Below are 25428 nucleotides of genomic sequence, written 5' to 3' on the forward strand. Positions count from 1 at the left end.
TTTATGGTATGCGCCCCAAAACATTCAACACTATCTATAAACAATATTATATATATAAAATATATATTCAACAATATCTATAAAACTCTAAGATCATCTTGATCTCCAAGTGTCTTCAAAACTCATTCACACACTGATTCTTTAAACAGCCACTGAAAATCAAGAATGTGTCTGGCACTGTTTTAGGCTCTGAGGGTACAGCAGTGAACAAGATCAATAAGATCTGGGCTAGCGGGAGAGGCAGAGTAACCAGTACATGAACCAGATAATTTCTTACAGTGATTAAGAGCTATGAAGAAAGTAAAGCAGAGTGATGTGATTAAAGGTGGCTTAGCAGAAGACTAGAAGAGAGTGGTGTGATAGTGACTTTATTGGATGAATCAGAGAAGGTATCTCTAGAAGATAATATGTGAACTCACTTGATAATTTACTTGTCAAGTTATACTTAAGTCATGTTTTACTCTAAGAGTTTCACCCAAGTTTACATACATGAATGAATGGCCAGCTGATGCACTTAAAAATCCCCTTAGGTTGGCTTTGTACAAAAGAGTAGTAAGCTCTGGTTCTGAATATATTTCCATGAAAATCTTGTTAACTAGCTCTTCATCACTCCAGAAATACAAAAAAACTACAGGAAGCTCTCCACATCTCCTCTTGTACAACTAAGGAAGATTTTTGTGTGCAGAGGCACCTGAACTTATCAGAAAGAAGAAAGACAGTGAATTTTCTATTTTGTGGCATCTTATCTAACAAAATCATCACTGGGTCTGTTAATTGAAAATGTAAGTTAAGAAGGCCAGCCCCATGGCTGAGTGGTTAAGTTCGCGCGCTCTGCTTCCGCCACCCAGGATTTTGCCAGTTCAAATCCTGGGCCCGGACATGGCACTGCTTATCAAGCCATGCTGAGGCTGCATCACACATGCCACAACTAGAAGGACCCACAACTAAAAAGACACAACTATGTACCCGGGGGGCTGTGGGAGAAAAAGGAAAAATAAAATCTTTTTAAAAAAAGACAGAAAATGTAAGTTAAGCAGGGAATAAAAAAATACAAATATACCTTAAAACACATAATCGGCATACAAATGCATATTCTTCTTATGTAAGACCAAGGACTCTTCTTGGCTAAGCAGTCTATAGAGAATTCTGACATTTTGTGTTCTTGTTCATTCGTTTGTTTGAATAACAAGAACAAATACTTCGTAATTCAACCTAAAGTTATAGGTTTTGGTATCAGGAAACTCAAAACAGCAAACTTCAGTTTTTTCTAATTTAGTCTGTCCTTTTCCTTCTGGGAAAAGGTCGAGAAAAAAGCACCATAATAAAGATACCACCTATCACTGTATATATAGGGTGAAAAAAGGCTTCTCTTTTCAAATGACTTTTAGAATATGATTTCCAAAAGGTAAAGTCTCCCTAAACCTATTATGAAGAGAATAGAATAGTTTATTGTTAAGGATTTGTGTTAGATAATTTCTGGACAGTGGGTGGTAAAAGCAGAAGTAAAAAAGCAGAATAACAAGGAAGGTAGGATAGTTTTAACAGTCAAAGAAGACAACCTGGTTTTTTGGAGAAATACAGAAAAGATGCTACTTTTCTTTTGCATAGATATTTAACATTCTCTGGAAGTTAACTACTTTACACCTCTAAGATGCTATTATCATGACCCATCAATCCCATTTATGATGACAGCTAGTGAAGTTGCCAAGGTCAGACAGTTACTAAGTGGTGAAGACGGGAAGTGGCAGAAAAAGGATTAAAACTCAGCAAGTATATGACTCCACAGCCTGTGCTCTTAACTTACTATAGGAGAATCCCAAAACAAAATTCATATTATACACTTTCCTGTCAAAGACATGTCCTTTCCTCTCAAAGACCATGTAAGTACCAAAATTTACACTCTCTTCACACTCTGATACTCCCTCAGTTAAGAGCTTCAGAGAGGGTGGCTACTAAATATTCACATATAGCTAAATATGATGAAAATCTTCATTTAAAATAATGACATTATGAGAATGCAAAACTGGAAAATGAAGATTTCTTTAATCACACAACTAAGCCTAATTTCATATATAAAAACACCCCAGGCCTGGAAAAGAAAAAAGGCATAAGAAAACGTGTGGTCCTCAGCTTATAAAACATCTAGGCCATTTATCACCCTCTCAGAGAAGTAAGGAAGACTGGGTCTCTCTGGGTTACAGATCTATGATTTTTCAGAAGACAAAATACAATAATTTGGACTTCTTTCTGCTGTCCTTTCCCTTCCACTCCCCAGGTAAGTCCAGAAACTTTTGGTTTGGTTATGTAAAACCAGTAATAATTAAAATAATTCTTATATAATGTATGCAACATAGTAATGCTTTTACTTATGCACATAAGTTACATATAAATTACAGAAATCATTAATTACACCATTTTCCATATATAATTTGGTCTTCTTAAAGCCTTTTGCTTAGCAAAGATATTCTTCTACTCACAAATTCAAAACTAGAAAACGTAAAAACTGTTTCTATTTGAACACTTCTCTTCCAATCTCAAAAGTGGTTTTCTACTTCAAATCTAAAGTGAGCATCTTCACCTTTATCAGTCCATCTCTTCTCTCCTTGACTGACCTTTGTTCTCTACTGGCTTCTGCCTGCAGCTTTCACATAAGTGACCTTATAAGACCCTAGGTAATTTGTTAAACCCATCCGCAGCCGAAGAACTGTGACCCCTCTCAGCCTTACTGAATGTCTCTGTTCTCACAGAACCCCTAACAATTCATGTCTAGTTTTCTTACTTCCCTGACTCATTTGATACCTGTGCTTTGAACCCTCTACTTATTCATTCCCAGATCCCCAACCTGTTTTGGTCCCAAGGTCCTTCCTATCTCTACTTGCTCATATAAACACTCCAGCACCTGGGTTTCAAAAATCACTTTGTCATTTAATCTGTAAACCTATTATTTTAGTCCCACTCATTAACCAATAATCTAATTCTATACTTTCAACTGCATACCAACCTGAGCACATTTCAAAACTTTATACTTCATCTGTCTATGAAGACATATATGTAACAAAACATAAGCACATTCTCATTCTCCAAGTCTTTCAGACGAAAGCATTTATAAAAGCATTGGTAACTTCCTTTATCAAATATAGGACTGAGAGGCAAAGCAGTTTTAATTCCAAGCAGTTTTTAGTTAAGACTTCAGAACAAAGCACAGTGTTATAGAAGCTGCTAGCTTTAGGAAAATAAAAAATAAATAAATAAAAAGAACCTGAGCTAAGAAAAATGAATGCTCATATCTTTTTGCTTTCCTAATTGGGAAAACAGAAATTCCAACGAAGAGTTAACCAGAAACGCAGGTATAGACAGATAGATAGTACTTCTGTTATCCTGATAGGCGTTTCGCTAACTCCAACAGCCACCACACAAAAAAATCTTACTAGGCTGATTGTAAAAGCTGGCCATAACTCTTTGCATTTCTGAGTAGCTGCATAGTCTAGTTGCCAAAAGTGCCTTATGCATGAGTTGGAAAAACATAGAAGGCTAAACTGGAGGACGGCTCTCATTACCTCTCTATCTGCAACAGGACATGTTGTTAGAACCTCATAAACATTCAAACTGTGAAACAATGTGTTGGAATACTATCCAAAGCATTATAACAAAATGAAATGACATCATATACAAAATGTCTGCAAGTAAATATTAAAATGAAAATCTCAAAAACTTCTGAATAACATACACCAGAACCTATAGAATGATTTCAGTTCTTTCACATAAAGCAAAAAGTCACACTTTTAGCACTAATAAATCCTACTACTACAGAATAACAATTAGCAGCACTGGCAGAAATATGTATACTTAACTTAAAGTGATATACCACTTCCAAAGCTGTAAAGAAATAACTCAAAAACTAAAGAGACCATATCTTACAACTGTTAAGTATTCTCCCCACTGCCAAATACTTACAAATTCCTTTCATTAAAATTCAATTTTAATACTAATTGAAGCTAGCTGTGTTTTTGAAATGTTTCACTTTTATTTAAGAAACTACTACAATATAGTCTTAATGCATTGGTTTATTAAATATTTACCTGACACAAAGTTTCTAACATTAACTTTTCTCACTTCTAAAATTATTTTTTTCTTTGACCCCAAAAATAGGTACTGTACACAAAGTCTGGACAGAGGAGGGAAAGCCTGTTAAGTCAGATTCTGTAGGAAACAAAATTCTAGAGTAAGATCAATTAGAAGAAGTATTTTGGATAAAGCCGGAACAGAAGAACGAAATCCTGTGCTGTATCTGATAACTACAAAAGTTTCCTTGTAATACTGTCTGTAAAAGTCCCTTTTTGAGACATCTGGACAACAGCATATTTTCCTAGGCAAGTATAATCACTAGTCTTTAAAGGTCTTCTACGCTATTTGCTCTTATAAGCAACAGCATTCAAATTGGGGTCTGTTAGAACATATACAGACTCTCATTCTACGTTAGGAAAAAAACAGAAAAATCTTAAAACTTAGTGTTTCCTCTGTGCATTAGGGTAAAATAAATTGAATGTACACAAATTTCTTACGCTAAAATAAGGCTTTAGGTAATTTTATTTCAACACTACAAAAAGATTCGATTCATCCTTTAGTCATAAAGTACATTAAGCATCATTTCTAAGCATACTTTAAGACAGTAACAGATTATTCTTTCCATCAAAACCAAATCTCATTTTCCACTTTTTTCCTTTGTTAACGGGACTATTATCCATCAACCCAGTGATTCTAAGCCAAAACTCTAATACTTCTCTCACTCTACTTCCAAATAACTTAGAATTCTTCTAGTTTCTTGATACATCATTTCCTCCATATTCTACTTTTAAGACCCTAAAATTCAAGACTTCAGTATCTCCAGAGCAGAGCTTTGTAAAGTTTTTAGCTGTCTTCCTGATGTACAGTAGTGACTCTCCTCTGCTTCCCTCAAAACACAAATGGAACAAAAATCCTTTCTAAAATGTAAATCTAGTAAAGTCCTAGCTCCTCAGTATAACAAATCAAATCCCATATCCAGATCCCTGCCTATCGTGACTCAACTTTAGTCATTCCCCTTCTCCTATTTTACATTCTAGCAAGACAAAGCTACAAGCAGTTCATGCTTCCCAGAGGCAGCCTACTGTTTCAAACAAATTTTGGATCTGCTTTACAACTTTGTTAATTGATAGAGAACATGCCCATCAGCCCAGATTCCCTTCCTGCTAATTCCCAACACCCACAGGCAACTAATATTTTGGTTTCTATACTAAAAATTATGTGCTCCTAACTTTATAGAAATGGAATCACACACAGTATGCAATGTTTTGTATCTAGCTTCCTTTGTTTCATATAACATTTAACAATATCCACTCAGTTTGTTCCAAGTATAGACAGTCATTCTGTTATTATTGAGTAGTAATCCACTATATGACTACACAACAATTTACTGATCCATTTTCCTGATGACAGACGTTATTTCAAGTTTGGGACCATCACGAATGAAGTTTTTTATACACATATTTGCACAAGTCTTGTAGGGAACGTGTTTTCACTGGGTAAAAACCTAGAAGTAGAAGTACTAGGCTGTAGGGTAGGGTTATGTCTAACTTTATAAGAAACTGCCAAACTGTTTTCCAAACTATTTTACACTCTCACCAACAATGGCAAAAAAGTGCCAGGTGCTCTGCATCCTCATCAACATTTGGCATTGCCAATCTGTTTAACTTTAGCCTAGATTCTAGTTGGCGTGAAGTGGTACCCCACAGTGGTTATAACTTGCTTTCTCCTGATGACTAATGTATGTTTTCCTGTGCTTATTAGCTATTTGTATATCTTCTTTCACTCATTAAAAACATGAGGCTGTTTCTATTTATTGATGTGAAGCATTCTGTACATACTCTGGATACAAGTCCTTTGTAGACATACGTATTGATATGTGAATACTGCTCTTTCCTCCCAGTCTGTGCCTTGCCTTTTCATTGTCTTAATGTTTTTGGATGAGTCTAGTTTAGATGGAGTCTAGTTTATAAATTATTCCTTTACAGTGTTTTTTGTCTTGTGTGAGAAAGCTTCATTTATGCTAAGGTTGAGAATACAGTCTATGATTTTTTTTCTTAAAGCTTTTTTCATACGTGTATCCAACTGTTCTAGCACCATTTGTTGAGAAAACTTCTCTTTCCCCATTGAATGACCAAGGCACCTTTGTAAATAATCAATTGACCTTAAATGTAGGAGTCTATTTCTGAACGTTATTCTGAGACACTAATCATGCTAATACTAAACTGTTTTGATTACTTCAAGTTTACAGTGAATCCTGAATCAGACAGTGAGTGTCCCAACTTTTTCTTTTTCAAAATGGTTTTATTCCAGGTCCTTTTTTATTACCACATAAATTTTAGAATCGACTTGTCAATTTCAATTTAAAAGCCTATTGGGCTTGGGGGCTGGTGCCACGGCTGAGTGGTTAAGTCCGTGGGCTCTGCTTTGGCGACCCAGGGTTTTGCTGGTTTGGATTCTGAGCACAGACCTAGCAGCGCTCATCAAGCCATGCTGAGGAGGCATCCCACATGCCACAAATAGAAGGACCCACAACTAAAATATACAACTACGTACTGGGAGAAGAGGGGGAAAAAAAACAATAAATAAAAAAGAAAATCTTTAAAAAAAAAAAAAGAGCCTATTGGGCTTGACTGATTTATAGATTCAATTTCCATTCCAATTTGGGGAAAAATTATATCTTCACATATTGAGCCTTCTAATTCATGAACACAGTGTATCTCTTCATTTATTCAGGTCTTTAACTTCTCTTTGCCATGTCTTCTAGTTATCGGTATAGACGTCTTACATATTTTGTTAAACTTATTCCTTGTTTTTTGTCTTACGTTTTTGTGAAGAGTTTAAAAATTTCATTTTCCAATAATTTGCTACCAATATCAGGAAACAATTTATTTTTGTATATTGAACTTGTATCTTGTAACCATTTGAAATTCACTTACTAGTTCTACCAAACACTTTGTAGATTCCTTTGGGTTTTCTGTTTTAAAAATCATGTTGACTATGAATAAGACAGTCTTTTCCAATATTTATGCTTTACCTTTAGTAATATTTACCTAAGGTAATATTTTACTTACCTCAAGGTAAGCAAAAAGCTGGGAAACCTTGTGGAAGTTCCCTTCCCTTGCTAGTTTTCTGAGAGATTTTGATCATGAATGCATGCTGTATTTGTCAAATGCTTTTCCTGCTTCTATTGACAGAAGGTTCTTTTCTCCTTTAGTCTCTCATTGTGATAAATTATAATTTGAATTCATTTTCAAATATTAAAACTTAACAATCCTGGGGTACTCTCAGTCAGTCATCATGAATTATCTTTTATATACTATTGGATGTGATTTGCCAGCATTTTGTTAAACGTCTGCATTTACATTAATGAAAAATATTAAGTCTGAAAACTTCATTTCTTATATTATCTTTGTTAGGTTTTGGTGTCAGTTATAGTATAGCTTCACAAAGTGAACCAGGGAGTACCCCGTTTCTCTATTTTCTAAAAATGTATACTGAAGATTATTATTTCTTACTTTCAAGTTTCATAAAATTTAACAGTGAAACCACCCATCTATGAGTGAAATTACTTATGCCTGAGTGAAACCACCTATGCCCAAAGTAATCAGTGGAAACATTTTTTATCATGAATTCATTTTTCTGTATGTGTGTGAGGAAGACTGGCCCTGAGCTAACATCCATGCCAATCTTCCTCTACTTTGTACATAGGACGCCACCACAGCATGGCTTGATGAGCGGTATGTAGGTCTACACCCGGGATCAGAACCTGTGAACCCTGGGCCGCTGAAGCAGAGCATGCAAACTTAACGACTATGCCACTGGGCCAGCCCCATGAGTTCAATTTTTATAGTAAATACGCAGCTAATATGTATCTATTATAGAATAATAGATTTTGTAAGTTTGTGAAAGTAAATTTGTCTACTGCATCTAAGTTGTTGAATTTAGAATATTAGCATTGTCTGTAAGATTGCCTTATTTTCCTATTACATTCTGTAGGATCTGTAAGTGGCATCTCTACTATTCACTCCCAATATTGGTAATTTACGTTTCCTTTCTTTTCTTGATAGGAGTTTTAAACCTTCCTTCTTTCTAATATAGGTATAAATGTATCTAATATAGGTATAGACATATTTTTCTCTCTCTCTCTCCATTTCTTGGGTTGCAATTAACAAATTTTGATATATTTTCATTCAGTCAGAAATATGCCCTTATATCTTGATTCATGTGTTGTTCAGAATTGTGTAGTTCAGGGGCCGGCCCCGTGGCCGAGTGGTTAAGTTCGCATGCTCTGCTTCAGCAGCCCAGGGTTTCAGCGGTTCAAATCCTGGTCGCGGACCGGGCCATGCTGGGGAAGCATCCCATGTACCACAACTAGAAGGACTCACAACTAAAATATATACAACTATGTACTGGGGAGCTTTGGGGAGAAGGAGGAAAAATAAAATCTTACCAAAAAAAAAAGGAATTGTGTAGCTCAATTTCTAAATATTTAGTAATTTCCTAGATTTCATACTGTTTTGGATTTCTAATTAAATTTCACTATAATCAGGTGCTATATGAGAGTTCAATCATTTGAGATTTATTGAGTTATTTTATGTCTTAGTATATGGTCTCATGGTAAATATTCTATGTACACTTGAAAAGTTATTCTGCAGTTATTAGGTAAAGTTTTATAAATGTCAATTAAGCCAAGCTGATTGACAGGACTGTTCAAATCTTCTACGTACTTTTTTTTAAAGATCTAATTGTCCTATCAATTATTGTGAGGAATGTTAAAATATCCAACTATGATTGCAGATTTCTGTTTCTCTCTTTAGTTCTATCATTTTTTTAATGTACTCTGAAGTTCTGTTATTACTAGCATACAAATTAAGAAATATTATGTTTTCTGAAATATTGACCCTTTCAGCACTATGCAATATGCTTTTTCCTATCTGGTAATATTTCTTGTCTTGAATTCTACTATCTGATGTTAATACAATCACATTAACTTTCTTGTGTCTACTATTTGCATGGAATATTATTTTCCATCCCTTTTACTTTCAATCTGTGTCTTTTTACTTCAATCTGACTCTAGTAGCAGACAGCAAAGTTAAGCCTTGCTTTTTAATCCAGTTTCACAATCTTTGCCTTTTAATTGGATTTCCTACACCAGTAGTGTCCAAAAAAGACTGAAAGACACAACTTTAAATATTCTAGTAACCATATCAAAAAGTAAAAAGGAGTGAAATTAATTTCAATATTTGAACTCAATATATCTGAAATATTACTGTATCAACATAAGATTTTTTAATGAGATTCTTCTTTTTTGATACTACATCTTTGAAACACACGTCCTCCCAAATCATCTTAATTAGGGGTAGTCACATTCCAAGTGCTCAATGGCCTCATACGGCTAGCTGTTACCACATTAAACTAAATTAGTTTTGCCAATTTACATTTACAGACTTACAATGGGTTTACGTTTAACATCTAGCTATTTATTTTCTAATTGTCTGGTGTTTTGTTGTTATTCTTCTCTTGCAAAGTATTAATAAAATATCTGAATAGTATTCCATGTTAATTCCTCTATGGGCTTTTCTTTTTAAACAGCCTTTTTGATATATACTTCACATACAATAAGCTGCATATACTTAAAGCCTACAATGTGACAAATTTTGACCTATGTATTCATCTATGAAACCTTCACCATAAGAGGTATACATACCCACCACCCCCAAATTTCTTTGTGCCTTTGGCAACACCTCCTCCTTACTCTTCCCCACCTCTGAATTCCAAGCAACCACCAATGTACTTTTGGCTTGCATTTCCTAGTGCTTCATATAAATGGAATCATACAAAATGTATTTTTTTCCTTGCTTCTTTCACACAGCATAATTATTTGGAGATTTATCCCTGCTGTTGCACAGATCAATAGCTCACTCTGTATGGCTTAGCATTTCAATGTATGCAATAGAATACAATGCCCAAACAGTAATCACTTTTATCCATTCATCTGTTGATGGACATTTGGGTAGTTTTGGGTCTTCAATGGTACAAAAAAAGCTACTATGAACATTCATATACAAGTTTTTTAAGGAATATATGCCTTCATTTTTCTTGGGTTTTCTTTCTCCTCTTGCACAGGAGACAAACAGCTGGATCATACAGTACATACTTAACTTCAGAAACTGCCAAATTGTTTTCCAACGTAGTTCTATAATTTTACATTTCCATCAACAATATATGAGTGTTACAGTTCCTCCATATCCTTTCCAACACGGTACAGGCAGTCTTTTAAATTTTAGCCATTATAATAGGTGTGTAATGTTATCTCACTTTAGTTTTAATTTGCATTTCTCTAATGATTAATGATGCTGTAAGCATCTTTTTCATATGCTTATTTACCATTTGTGTATCTTTCTTGATGAACTATCAAGTATTTTTGTCAATTTACTAAGTTGGGTTGTTTTTGTTGCCAGTCACCTGTTCAGTTTTGGAGTCTATATAGTCTGAATTTATATATATTCTAGACAGCTTTATGCTTTGTAAAGACATTCTGCCTCTCCATGGCTTGTCTTTTTGTTCTTTTTTAAACTGATGAAGTCCTATTTATTCTTTTGCAGACTGTGCTTTTGAGATATCAAATTTTTGCTTAACCCAAGGCCACAAAGATTTTCTACTATGTTTTCTCCTACAAGTTTTATAATTTTAGGTTCTACATTTACGTCATGGTCCATCTGGAGCTAATTTTTGTATATCGTATGAGGTATAGACCCAAGTTTTTTGTCTTTTGTTTTTGCATATAGATAACCCAACTGTTACAGCACCCTTTGCTGAAAAGTCTCTTCTCTCTCCATTGAATTGCCTTTGTGCATCCGTCAAAAACCAGTTGTCCATTATTGCGTGGGTTTATTTTAAGTCTATTCTGTTCCACTGATCTATTTATCTTTCTTTATGCCAATGTGACATTATTGTGACTACTGGAGCTTTACAATAACTTTGGAAAACAGAGTCAGTCCTCCACATCCCCTCTCTTTGCTTTTAACTGTATTCCTTTGTATTTTTTAGAGATTATTTCAGTACGCAACCTTAACTTACTAGAATCTACTTGTGTTAGAGTTAATATTCTTTCATTTCATGTAAAATATAAGAACCTTACAACTGTAAAATTCCATTTATCTTTACTTTGTGCTAATTGCTGTCATATAAACATCTATACACATAATAAACCAAATACAAAGTTTTTTTCTTTATACAGAAACAGTGTCTTTCAAAGAAATTCAAAGGATTAAAAGAGGAGTCTTTTTACCTTTTTTCTAGTGTCATTCCATTCAGCCTAAACAAATCAGCTTTTTTCTTTCTTTTAGTGCAAGGTGTCAGTCTACTGTGAGATGTCTTTTTCCTGCTTGTTTTAAAGATTTGTTCTTTATCATTAGTTTTCAATATATTGACTATTAACTACCTAAATGTGTTTCTTTTTATCTATCCTACTTGATATTTTTCTTCAAATGTTTTAAGTTTTCAGCAATCTCTGTCTCAATTACAATATATTTGGCCCCATTCTCTTTACTCCCACTCTAGAACTCCAATTACACATATGTTGGACTGCTTGATTGTCCCAAACATATATTTTGTTCTCTCTGGTAAACTGAATAATTTCTGTTCGTCTGTACTCAAGTTTACTAACCTTTCTTCAGTTGTCTCCAATCTGATGTTAGTCCCAACCAGTGAAATTTTCATTTCACATACTGTATTTTTCAGTTACAACATTTTCTATATGCTTTCTTTATAGTTCTCTTTCTTTCTTAACATATTCCTCCAAGCGTTCACTCATCATTTCAAGATTTTCCTTTATAGCTTTAAAAAATATTTATAATCTCTATCTGCTAATCCAATATCTAGGTCATTTTGGGGTCTTACTATTGCATGCTGCTTCTCTGATTTATGGAATTTTTTCATGCTTCTTCACACGATTTATAATTTTTGATGGTATGCAGGATATTATGGATGATAGTTGTAGGAAGACTGAATCATGGTCTTCCCTAGGGGATGTTGTTTTGTTTAGGCAGGCAATCAAACTACTGATGAAGCCTTCATGTCTTGTCAGGCTAGACTATCTCAGTTTCTTAACTTGGTATTATGGTTGTTGGCACTTAGTACAGTGAGTGATTCTTTCTCTTAAAGCCTAGGCTTTTCGTAGTTTAAACTGAATGTCTGAGGAACTCTGCAAGATGTCTGCATTCTGACTTCCCAGAACTCAAATGTCTCAGAGCACTGCACAACTTTTGGAATCACCATTCTAGCTCTTAGCCCCAGTGCAGGTCATTTCTGATAGACCATGCAGAGTCCCAACCTGTACACATACAGCCCAGGCATTATTCAAAATTCTAAATGAAGTGAATCCCCACACCGAATTCTGTCCCCTGCCCTAAGCCCTGGACAACTTTTTTCAGGACCCTTCTCCACAAATCCCAGATGTCTAAGCAGCTCCACAAATCTCAGATGTCTAAGCAGCTCTAAGTTCCAATCTCAGTTTCTTCAACTCAATCAGACCTCCATGCTCTGCTTAGGCTCCACCCTCCCTGTGCTACCACAGTAGGGTACCCCAAGGCAGACAGCCAAAGTGACCACAAGACTCACCTCATTTTATTCCCTTCTCTCAAGGATCATTGTTATCTTGTAGTGTCTGCTCATCAATTCCAGACAACAAGTGTCCCATATATTTTACTCAGTTTTACAGTGTTTGATACAGGGGGGGTGAACATGAGGAGAGAAGGAAAGGTTGCTACTAGTTACTCTGTCATAGCCCTACATATTAATTTTTAAAACATTTCCATTATCAATTGCTACTATGTATAGTTTTAAGAAAATTAAACCAGCAGAGCAGAGTTACAGACATTTGAGCCTATTTGTTCAATTATTTGTACATGGTACTTTGACTATCAAAACCATGGCCTAGTGATTTTCTTTGTAATCATGACATGCAAAAGTCAGTACTAATGATGTGTGGACAAATTCATTTTCACCTCATTATGACTATACTAGGTAAGTACTTCATTTTAGTTTTTACTTAACTGAACTGTCAGAAACGTGCATCTGCGTGCCACAGTGTACATATACACAAGCAATGGCTATATGAAGGAAATTAAAATGCTTCCAGTCTTTTACAATCCCTTTATTGCCCAATACAATTAATTCCTCAAGTAGGTAATTCAGAGACAGTTTAGATAAAAAACTTTGATTTTAAGTAAACAACGTAAAATGTAAGGTCTTACGCAAACTACTTCAATCATCATCATCATCATCAGATTAAAATTTTGGCCCATCAGTCATAAAACTAAGGTCTAAAAATTAGTCTGTATTTATTTACAAACAGACATTACAAACAACCAACGTTACTGCAGACATACAATGTAAGAAAAAAACCTTAACTATGAAGATTAAATAAATCATCCAAGTAGATGAAGTAATTTCCAAGTATGTAAATAAAGGAACTCAATTAAAAGAATTAAAATACTGTTAAGGCAGAGAAAAAACATTGAAAGTACACAAAAAAGACAACTATGTAGTTGAATCTTTTGGTTTTTATTTACAGTTTGGGCTTTAAGACTTGTGGGATAGAGAATACTAAAATTATTCTAAGACACACAAACACTAAAAACAAAAGTACAAAAGTGGCAAGAATGAGGGGACTTACAACATGAAAGAAAAGGGTTATACTACTAAGTGATACAAAAAAAATCAGACTTAGTTACTTGCCCACAGAAGTCACCATCTTCAGGTTTTTTCATTTGACATATACATACTCTAGTAAAATTTCCTCTAAAATGTTTCAACAGAAAGCATTTAAAAATAAAAGTTATTTTGGTAAAACAGACTACAGTTTAATACTCTGCCCCAAAAAATGGCAAAGAGTGACAGCCTGATAAGAGTAACACTTACCTGTAACCACCATGCTGCTCATATTCGAGTTTGGACTACTGAGAACACTGCCAGAGAGCAGTTCGTCAGATCCTCTCTATAAAAACAAACACATTAGCATAAGACAACTTTAAATTTAAAAACATTAATCTGAAGGCCTGTCACTTATCTGTAACTTTTCAAATATTCACCGAAAAACAAACGTCAGGTATTACACTACTGGAAATAGTTAAAAAATTTAATCCCTAAAATAAAAAATTAACTCCACTCTCCTATCAATCTCTCCCTATTCCGCAAAACCAATAGTTTTTCCTTCCTTCCTTTCACCCAAGTCTAGAAGACAATAAATAGGAAAAATGATTAGGTTCCATAATCAAAAAAAGCTTTGGAGAACCACCTCAATTTTTTCATAAACAAACTAATGCCACAGCACTGGACTTTTTCACAAATACTCTGACTCCTCCAATCCTACAGCCTTTAATCATCCAGATAACTGAGAAAATCAGAAACTTCAGAAAATCAGAACTTTATACTGGTGAATTGGACAACTAGTCTTCATGATCACCATTAAAATTAACAATTAGGTATATACTTCAGTGGCTACAACACTGAAAGCAAAAGCAAAATCTATGGAATGAGAAATTTCTTCCTGCCAGTATAAAAAGAGATTAAATCATGTCTTTAAATCCCTCAGAGAAAGGGTTATAAATTAATATGTTCTGGGAACTGCACAATTGTTCAAACCAGTCAGTGTTGTTTTACCTATTTTTAAAAAGTGTATGTTTACAAAAATGTGTGAATAGACTAATATTGAAAATAGCTAAATCAACTGTTTTGCCTATTTTAAGTATGTGTATATTTACATACATGGATATTAATATTTAAAATAGGTAAATTAACAGTAGTTGATTTAAAAACCAATCAGAATAAAGAAGTTGAATGCAACCATCAAAATGAAAAAATGTATAATATAAAGGAGACAATTTATCAAAGCATCTCAGGAAGTTCAAGACAATCCAAATTAACCATAAACCTTATGCTAATTTGTTGTTAAATTTATAATAAGCTGTATTATAACAAAGATCAAAAAGGTAAACAAATATTTGTAGCTCATCTCCCAAATTGTTTTAAAAGCTTTCTACTCACTAGCATCAAATGCTCAAGAGAAATACAAGCATGAGAAAAATAAAAACATAGCATTGAGCCACATTAATACCATACTTGCATCATACCTAATCTGTTATCAAGGCATGGAAGATTCAGTATGGCATACTTTTAAAAGGACATGACGAACAGATTCGATACTTTAGGGATTCTCAAAGTGTGGTGCCTAGACCAGCATTAGATTTGGAAACTTGTTAGCAAAAGATGTTCTCAGACCCACTCAGATCTACTGAATAAAACCCTGAGGGTAGAGTCCAGCAACCTGAGTTTTAACAACCCCTCCAGGTGCTTCTGATGCATGCTAAAGTTTAAGTACCACTGATATGCATCATTGGTTTACTATCAACAATAAAAATGTTTCCTAGTTTTATTTTTTTAGAGCAGTTACAGGTTTACAATAAAATTGAGGAGGAAAAGGAATTTCTCATACACTCTACCCCCACAAACGCATAGCCTTCCTCATTACCACACTGCCCAAAAGAGTGGTACATTTATTACAAAGGATGAACCTATACTGACACATCATAAGCACCCAAAATCCACAGTTTACCTAAGAAGTTCACTCTTGATGTTGTACATTCAGTGGGTTTAGACAAACGTACGATGACACATATCCATCATTATAATATATCGAGTATTTTCACTACCCTATACATCCTCTGTGCTCTGCCTATTCATCCCTCCCTCCAACCTACTCCTACCAACCACTGATCTTTTTACTGTGTCCAGTTTTGCCTTTTCCAGAACATTATATAGTTGGAATCATACAGTATGTAGCCTTCTCAGAGTGACTTCTTTCACTTAATATGGATTTAAGGTCCTTTCTCATGGCTCAATAGCTCATTTTGAGTTACTGCTGAAAAATATTCCATTGTCTGGGTGTACTACAGTTTAATCATCCATTCACCTACTGAAAAAGCTTCACCTTGTGACCTCTTGGTTGTTTCCAAGTTTTGGCAATTATGAATAAAAGCTGCTATAAACATCTGTGTGCAGGTTTTTGTGTGAACGTAAGTTTTCAACCCATTTCGGTAAATACCAAGGAATGCGATTGCTGGATCGTATGCTAAGCGTATGTTTAGTTTTGTAAGAACTGCCAAATTGTCTTCCAAAGTGACGATACCATTTTGTATTCCCACCAGCAATGTATGAGGGTTTCTGTTACTCCACATCCTCATCAGCACTTATGGTTGTCAGTGTTCCAGATTTTGGCTATTCTGATAGGTGTATAGTAGTTATCTCGTTGTTTTAATCTGTATTTCCTTGATGACATATGATGTGAAGCATCTTTTCATATGCTTATTTGTCATCTGTATATCTTCTTTGGTTAGGTGTCTGTTAAGGTTTTTGGTTCATTTTTTTAATCAGATTTTTCTTATTGTTGAGTTTTAAGAGTTCTTTGCATATTTTGGGTAACAGTCCTTTATCAGATTTATCTCTTTTTTTTTTTGAGGAAGATTAGCCCTGAGCTAACATCCACTGCCCATCCTCCTCTTTTTGCTGAGGAAGACTGGCCCTGAGCTAATATCTGTGCCCGTCTTCCCCCATTTTATATGTGGGATGCCTACCACAGCATGGCTTGACAAGCAGTGCCATGTCCGCACCGGGGATCCAAACTGGCAAACCCCAGGCCACCAAAGTAGAACATGCGCACTTAACTGTTGTGCCACTGGGCCAGCCCCCAGATGTATCTTTTGCAAATATTTTTTACCAGTCTGTGGCTTGCTTTCTGATTTTCTTGATAGTCTTTCACAGAGTAGAAGATTTTAATTTTAATGACGTCCAGTTTATCAATTATTTCTTTCATGGATTGTATGTTTGGTGTTGTATCTAAAAAGGCATCATCACATCCAAGGACATCTAGGTTTTCTCCTATGTTATCGTCTACTAGTTTTGCATTTTACATTTAGGTCTATGATACATTTTGAGTTAATTTTTGTGAAGGGTGTAACATCTGTGTCTCAATTCCAGTTGTTCCAGTAGATGTCCAGTTGTTCCAGCAGCATTTGTTAAAGAGGCTATCTTTCCTCCATTGCATTGCCTTTGCTCCTTTGTCAGAGATAAGTTGACTACACTTATGGGGAGCTCTACTCCGGGCTCCCTATTTCTGGGCTTTCTATTCTATTCCATTGATCTATTTGTCTATTCTTTCACTAAAACCACATTGTCTTGATAACTCTAACTTCATAGTAAGTCCAAGTCGGGTAGTGTCAGTGCTCCAATTTTGTTCTCTTTCAATACTGTGTTGGATACTGAGTCTTTTGCCTCTCCATATAAACTTCAGAATGTTTGCTGATATCCATAAAATAACTTGCTGGAATTGTGATTAGGATTGCACTGAATCTATAAATCGAGATGGGAATTAATAACATCGTGATAATACTGAGTCTTCCTATCCACAAACATGGAACAACTCTATTTATTTAGCCCTTTGGTTTCGTTCATCAGAGTTTTGTCATTTTCCTCACATAGATCTTATTTATATTTTGTTAGATTTATACTAAGTATTTCATTTTTGGGGGGCTAATGTAAATGGTATTGTGTTTTTAATTTCAAATTGCACTTGTTCATTTGTATACAGGAATGCAATTGACTTGTATATTAACCTTGTATCCTGCAATCCTGCAATAATTGCTTATTAGTTCAAAGAGATTTTGTTGATTCTTTTGAATTTCAAACATAGACTATCATGTCATCTGCAAACAACGAGAATTTCATGTCTTCTTTCACAATCTGTGTATCTTTTTATTTTCTTTTCTTTCCTTACCACATTAGCAAGAATTCCAGTAGAATGTTGAAAAGTGGTGGTGAGAGGGGACATACTTGTCTTGTACCTGATCTTAGGGAGAAAGCATTGAGTTTTTCACCATTAAGTATGACAGTACTATAGTTTTTTTGTAGATGCCCTTTATCAAGTTGAAGAAGTTCCCCTCTACTCCTAGGTTACTGAAAGTTTTTATCATGAATGGGTGTTGGATTCTGTCAAATACTTTTTCTGCATCTACTGATATGATCATGTGATTTTTCCTTTTTTCTAGTCTGTTCATGTGATGAATTAACCTAGTTTTCTTTGTTTTTGTTTTTTGTTTTTTGCTGAGGAAGATTCACCCTGAGCTAACATCTGTGCCAATATTCCTCTATTTTTCAGTGTGTGGGTTGCCAGTACAGCATGGCCGCTAACAGAGCAGTGTGGGTCAGCGCCTGGGAACCAAACCCAGGCCACTGAAGTGGAGCAAGCTGAACTTAAGCACTAGGCTATACTGGGGCTGGCCCAAGTTTTCTCTGTTTTTATGATAAGTATGCAATATGGCATTAAGAAAAAGTGCTCTGCAGAGCAATTAGGCAAGAAAAAGAAATATTTAAAGGTATCCAAATTGGAAAGGACAAAGTAAAACTCTTGCTGTTGGCAGAAGCTATGATTCTATATATAAAAAACCCTAAAGAATCTACCAGAAAACTATGAGAAATAATCAACAACTACAACAGAGTTGCAGGGTACAAAATCAACATAAAAATCCGTTGCATTTCTACACACTAATAATGAACTAGGAAAAAGAGAACTGCAACAAAAAGAATAAAATATCTTGGAATACATTTCACCCAGGAGGTGAAACACCTACACAATGAAAACTACAACACGTTATTGAAAGAAATCAAAGAAATAAACAAATAGAAAGATATTCCATGTTCAAGAATTAGAAGAATAAACATAGTTAAAACATCCCTATTACCTAAAGCAATCTACAGATTCAATGGAATCCCAATCAGAATCGCAATGACATTCTTCACAGAAATAGAACAAAGAATCCTAAAATTTATAAGGAACAACAAAAGACCCCTAATAGCCAAAGCAAACTTAAGAAAAAAACAACAAAGCTGGAGGCAAAACAATCCCTGACTTCAAAATATACTACAAAGCTACAGTCATCAAAACAGCATGGTACTGGCACAAAAACAGACACGTATATCAATGGAACAGTACTGAAAGCCCAGAAATAAAATCACATATCTAGGGACAGCAAATCTTCGACAACGGAGCCAAGAACATACAATGGAGAAAGGGAAGTCTCTTCAATAAATGGTGTTGGGAAAACTGGACAGCAACATGCAAAAGAATGAAAGTAGACCATTATCATACACCAAACACAAAAATTAACTCAAAATGGATTACAGACTTGACTTCAAGACCTGAAACCACAAAACTCCTAGAAGAAAATACAGGCAGTACATCTTTTCGAATACCATGTCTACTCAGGAAAAGGAAACAAAAGAAACAAATACACAAATGGGACTACATCAGACTAAAAAGCTTCGGCATGGCAGATGAAACCATGAACAAAACAAAAAGACAACCCACCTACTAGGAGAAAATATTTGCAAATCATGTATCTGACACGGGGTTAATTTCCAAAATATATAAAGAACTCATACAATTTAACAACAAAAAAACAAACAACCCAGTCAAAAAGTGGACTGAGGATATGAACATTTTTCCAAAGATATACAGATGGCCAAGAGGCACATGAAAAGATGTGCAACATCACTAACTATTAGGGAAATGCAAATAAAAACTACAATGAGCTATATCACCTTACACCTGTCAGAATGGCTACAATTAACAGGACAAAAAACAACAAATGTTGGAGAAGATGCAAAGAGGGAATCCTTGGTACACTGCTGGTGGTTCCGCAAACTGGTACAACCACTATGGAAAACAGTATGGAGATTTCTCAACAAATTAAAAATAAAAATACTATATGATCCAGCCACCCTATCACTGGGTATTTTTCCAAAGAACATGAAATCAATAATACAAGGAAATTTATGCACCCATATGTTCATCATTCACAACAGCGAAGACATGGAAGCAACCCAAGAGCCCATCAACTGATAAATGCATAAAGAAGATACAGTGTATACACACAACGGACAACGACTAAGCCATAAAAAAAAGACACTCATCCCATTTGCAGCAACATGGATGGACTGTGAGGGTTATTATGTCAAGCAAAATAAGCCAGACAGAGAAAGACAACCACCACATGATTTCACTCATATGTGCAAGATAAACACATAGATAAAGAGAACAGATAGTGGTTACCAGAGAAGGGAGTGGGAGTGCGGGCGAAAGGGTTGTAAAGGGGCACATATGTATGGTGACGGATAAAAACTAGACTATTAGTGGTAAGCACGATGGAGTACATACAGAAACTGATATATAATAATGTACACCCAAAATTACACAATGTTATAAGCCAATATGACCTCAATAAAATAATTTTAAAAAGAAACAAAAGGGCTCTATAGTCCAGCTTCCACCTACTAGGTATGTAACTGGTAAATTAACTATTCAAAGCCTTAACTTCCTCATATATACAACAGGGATAACGTCCACATCACAGTCCTTGAGATTAAATGTGGTAATACATGGATAGTGCTTACCAGGTAAAGTATCTGGCCCACATCAGTAGTCACTATACCACTATAATATTTCCAAGTGTCAACCAAGCACAGGGTCCACACATAATTGTTGAATAAATAAATAAATGAATGCTGATTATTAACAACTACCCTTCTTCTCAAAAAACATTGCCTTCTTCTAGTTTTCAAGAGTATATTTGACCTCTGTTCAAATACATATTACCAGTTTACTCTTTAGATGTTTGCTTACTTGTGAGTCAAAATCCTTCCAACCCAGTGGATTCATAAGTAATTCTGGAGATGAAGGGTGTGGAACCTAAGTCTATTAAGTAAAAAAGAAAGCCTGTAATTTTGATGTGTGGTGACAGGACATGCTCTTTCTCCTTCCTGCAATGCATCTTCATGAATCACAAAGTATTTTTAGTTTTTGGTTTCTTTCAAATTTTGTACTTGTGGTCTTTCTTCTCCCTCAAATAATTTTACACCTGCTAAGAAAATTTAACAGCTTTCATAACTGAGTCAGAAGAATTAATATCAAATTATTTGCAATTTTGAGATATTTATAAATGTATCACTTTTTTTAATAAAAAGGCAACTATGTTTGCTTTTCCAGTGAGTACAAAGCTTAACCACTATTATAGGCAAAAGAAGTGCTTCGACAGTACTGATAACGTTAACATTTCCATGTTATCTCATAGAACATTTTATTTGAAATACCCTGGCACAGTTGCTTAACTTGGGATATAAAATCGAATGACTCAACAGCATAGTGATTGAAGGGTATTCTACAGTAATGGCTGATGAAACACATTAGTAGTACTTAAACTCAGAATAACAATCTCTTATAAGAATAAGTGTTTTTTAAATTTAATTCATCTAAGATAGACGTCAATTGATCTTATATTCAATCAAAGAAAGAAACTGAGTGTCAAGATAAGCATCGATGCCCCTTGTTAAATATGACCACAGACCATTTTTCCTCTGGTATAGTAACAATGACCACTTCATGAGAAACTAGCATCCCAAAAAACAATTAGGAAAATGCTAATATAGGAAGATACAATCTACCTACCAATTACAGAAAGAAATCAGCACAGACAAATATAAGTACAAAAGTACAGTTTAAACGACATTTTGCATTCATTCCAGTGACATAAATTTCTTTTTTTTTCCTCTTGGTTATTGGACATTCTGTTTATCATCATAATCCCATCCAACTACCACCTATCATCCCCAGATGGAAGAGCTGCTGGAACTACCAGGACGGCAAGCAAAAACTGAAGGCTGCGGGTGACAACACTCCCAGGCTCTGCTAGGTTTCAGGACTGAGAGCAGCACAAAGACTTTCTCCTATGGAGAAGAGGGAACCATAACAAAAGTCACGGGGCAAGGATGCAAATATGAAGTTCCTGAGGAAAACTAGATTCTTGGAGAGGAAGGAAGGTACTCACTCTGGTCTCCTTGAACAAAGAGGTGTTGCCAAGAAGCTGAACAGGTGGAGTGCATGCTACCTACCTACAAGAAGCTGTGAAAGCACTAGTTCATACAACCAATAAAAATACAGACTACAGATAACAATGATAAACTGAAGAAGACCAAGAAAACCAAAAGTTGATTTTTTTTTTAACAAAACAGACAAATCTCAGGAGAGAATAATTTGGGGGGGAGGGGGAGAGAGTACAATTATACATCATCAGACCAGGCAGAGAAGAACAAAAGCTTAGGGAATAATGAAGCAACAAGATAAAAGAAACTTGGCCCAGTGAATAACCTCATGGAGCAGCTTGACAGGACAAAATCATACATATGAAAGAATAAGACATAAATAATTCATGGCAGTCACTACTCATGGCAGAGTAAGAGGGGGTTAAAAAGGAACGTATAGACATATGCAACAGTATTGGTAACGTTCAACAATAATTATCAATTCCAAATATTAATTTATAAAACTCAAATCCAAAAAGACAGAAAATGCAAAGAGAAAGACCTCCCTCAGTCCAAAATTTATTATCCTTAAATTTAATAGTCTTTCCCAAATTTACATACATCTACATGATTTTAATATTGATACAAAACAGGATCATGCTCTATGTGCTGCTTAGCATTGTCCCCTTTTCATTTAATAACAAAGTTTAAAGATTTTTTAATTCAGTACATACTAATCTACTTCATTTATCAACAGCTTCATAGCATTCTAGTACATTGGTGTACCATGGTTTTTTAAATTCCGCACTTGCATATTTCAGTTATATACAATTTACCCACTGTATTTAAATATCTACAAGTCACAAAAGTAGATCACATACTATGTAATGAATACCTCAATAAATTCCATAAAGAAAAAACTGTATAGACCATAATATTTGGTCAGACGCAGTAAGACATTTTAATGAAAAGAAGAGAGAAAATAAAAAAACAGACCGAAACTCAACTATTTTACTTTCATTAGAAGAACTTTTGAAATAGTTCCTAAATGACTTGGGTCAAAAAGAGAATCTAAACTTGAAATACAGACCATTATGAAAATTTAGAAAGACAAGTTATTCTTTAAAAAAACAGGCAAAAGATTAGTTCTCAGTACATGAAATGGAAATTATCCTTCAAGTGAAAAGCTGTTTAATCTTGCTCACATTAAAAACACATTCAAATTAATACTAGACTTAGATGCCATCTCACCCATCAGAGTGGCAAAGCCCCAATCATTTAACAGTATACTCTGCTGGGCAGGCTATGGGGAAGAGAAGCACACTCGTACTTTCTATACAGCAGGACAAAGAAATGAGAAAATTTTCCATATATGGCAATGGAGTGATCTCCAGGATATATTTATCATTAAGCAGAAAAGGCAAGATATAAAACCCTGTGTATACTGTGCCACTTTTTCTCTAAGGTAGTAGGAGGGAGGATGTAGGAAGAAATTCACATTTGCTTACATTAAATAAAAGAAGAAACCAAAAATTAGTGAAAACACTAAGGGGAGAGAAAAAGCAAAGGAGAGTAGACAACTATACTTCTATCAACGTGGCTTTTTTTTTTTTTTTTTACAGTTTTGGCTTTGGAAAATTTAGCCAAAAGTGAAAATCAAACCAAAATTAAATAAACCTAACTATCAGCTTAGTGGGAGAACTACAAATAGAATTCTCTCAATAAACTTTAAAATTCTGTAACTATACTATAAACTCTTCGTGGAATACATTTTAAGGATAAAAATAACCGCAAAGAAATCTTAAAACTATATTCAACAATTACAATGTTAGTGTAATACTTTTTAAAAACCTAGTATATACATGCAATAATGTTAACATTAGCAAGCAAGATTTTTTCAATGTACAAGACACACAAATAAGTTGTATAATTAAATATGAATTGGAAATACACAGGCTTACAATGTATTTCTATACATTTGTTAGCTCTGTCCACTGAAAGGGCCTTGAAGCAAAGACAACCTGAACACAATTAGCACCTTTGCACCCACATTATTGTGGTCTCTAAGGACCACTTCCCACCCAAAGAAACCAGCACTTTTTAAAGAAATGGCTAATGAAAAGTCTGAAGCAGGAAATGATTCTTCAAAGCAAGTAAATATCAAAGCTACTTGTGTCATGAGCTCCTGCTGGCCCAGGATAAAACAATTCAAGAATTTTGAAAAGAAGAACCATTGCAATAAGACTGGAAAATAAACGTAAAAATCCCTGCCTTCACAAAGACACTAACAAGAATAAAGAGGGACACTGGTTACACCGGAGTTTGCTAGAGTACCAACTCAACGGGAAATTTTTTTTTTAAGTCAAAATCTTATCCTGCTTTTCTTATAAAAAGGGTATTTCAGTATGACCAAATTATTTGATGGAAAAAGTTCTTAGAAGAATTCTAACAAACATATGGAGGGGAGCGGGGAAGAGGGGAGAATATCATCATTTTTGCAATACTTAATGAAATTATGCAATCATTAGCTACAAGGATGATGGAGAACTCTACACCAGATGCGTCAAGCTGACAACAACTAAACCTATTGATAAATGCTAACATCACAAAGAGGTAACTAAACATGTTCTTCCTGATGTGATACAACAGGAATTACAGAGAATATCTAAAAAAATATTCTTGCTAAAAATTAAACCTGAATCTGATCAAGCTTCATCTAACTGTTAAGTTTACAGGAAACAAGATATGAGGTACATATAAAACAACAACATGGAGGTATAATCAGCAAATCAAGAAACTGGAAAATTGTACAGAATAGATGACCCAGTTTCTCTAACAAAGAAAAAAAGGTGAGTGGGAAGATAAACTGATTACAGATATAAAAGGTATCAACCAATTCAACATTCTGACTTTCCTTGGTTCTTGATTTGAAAGGAAAAGAAACGTGAAAGATATTTTTGAGGCAACTAGAAAATTTTGACTACCACTAGGAGATTAGAGGATATTAATAAATTATTTTAAATTTTATTAGGTATAATAATTGTATCAATGGCATCTTTAAGAGAGTATATGTTAGAAACACACACAAGTATTTGGTAATATGAAATGATCTTTGAGATGTGCTTTAATATTCTCCAACAGGAAGGAAAAAGAAGAGTATTATACCATTCACACTACTTCTGTGTATCTTGAAACTTTTATAAGGAAGTTTAAAAAAATAAAAAGATGCAAGACACTGATGAAAGAAATTGAAGACAACACACATAAACAGAAAGATATTCCATGCCTATGGGCTGGAAGAATTAATATTGTCAAAATGTTCATTCTTCCCAATGCAATCTGTAGATTCCATGCAATCCCTATCAAAATTCCAATGGCATTTTTCACAGAAATAGAAAAAAAAATGCTGAGATTTGTATGGAACCCCAAGGACCCCGAACAACCAAAGCA

At 34.7% G+C, this 25428-nt stretch overlaps 1 protein-coding gene across 10 annotated transcripts in view; it reads right to left on the minus strand.

The window, feature by feature from the left end:
• PTBP2 (polypyrimidine tract binding protein 2) overlaps positions 1-25428 on the minus strand; it is an 84476-nt gene that overhangs the window by 41752 nt on the left and 17296 nt on the right. For 7 of the 10 annotated variants that reach the window (XM_070592143.1, XM_070592146.1, XM_070592145.1 and 4 more), the window contains exon 3: positions 13990-14065. In XM_070592143.1, the coding sequence (XP_070448244.1) occupies positions 13990-14065 (76 nt within the window). Of the gene's footprint in view, positions 1-12687; positions 14066-25428 lie in introns of those variants that run through there. The other 3 variants (XM_070592151.1, XM_070592150.1, XM_070592149.1) reach the window with 3 other exon arrangements.

Source organism: Equus przewalskii, chromosome 24 (assembly GCF_037783145.1).
Source record: "Equus przewalskii isolate Varuska chromosome 24, EquPr2, whole genome shotgun sequence".
Lineage (NCBI taxonomy): Eukaryota > Metazoa > Chordata > Mammalia > Perissodactyla > Equidae > Equus > Equus przewalskii.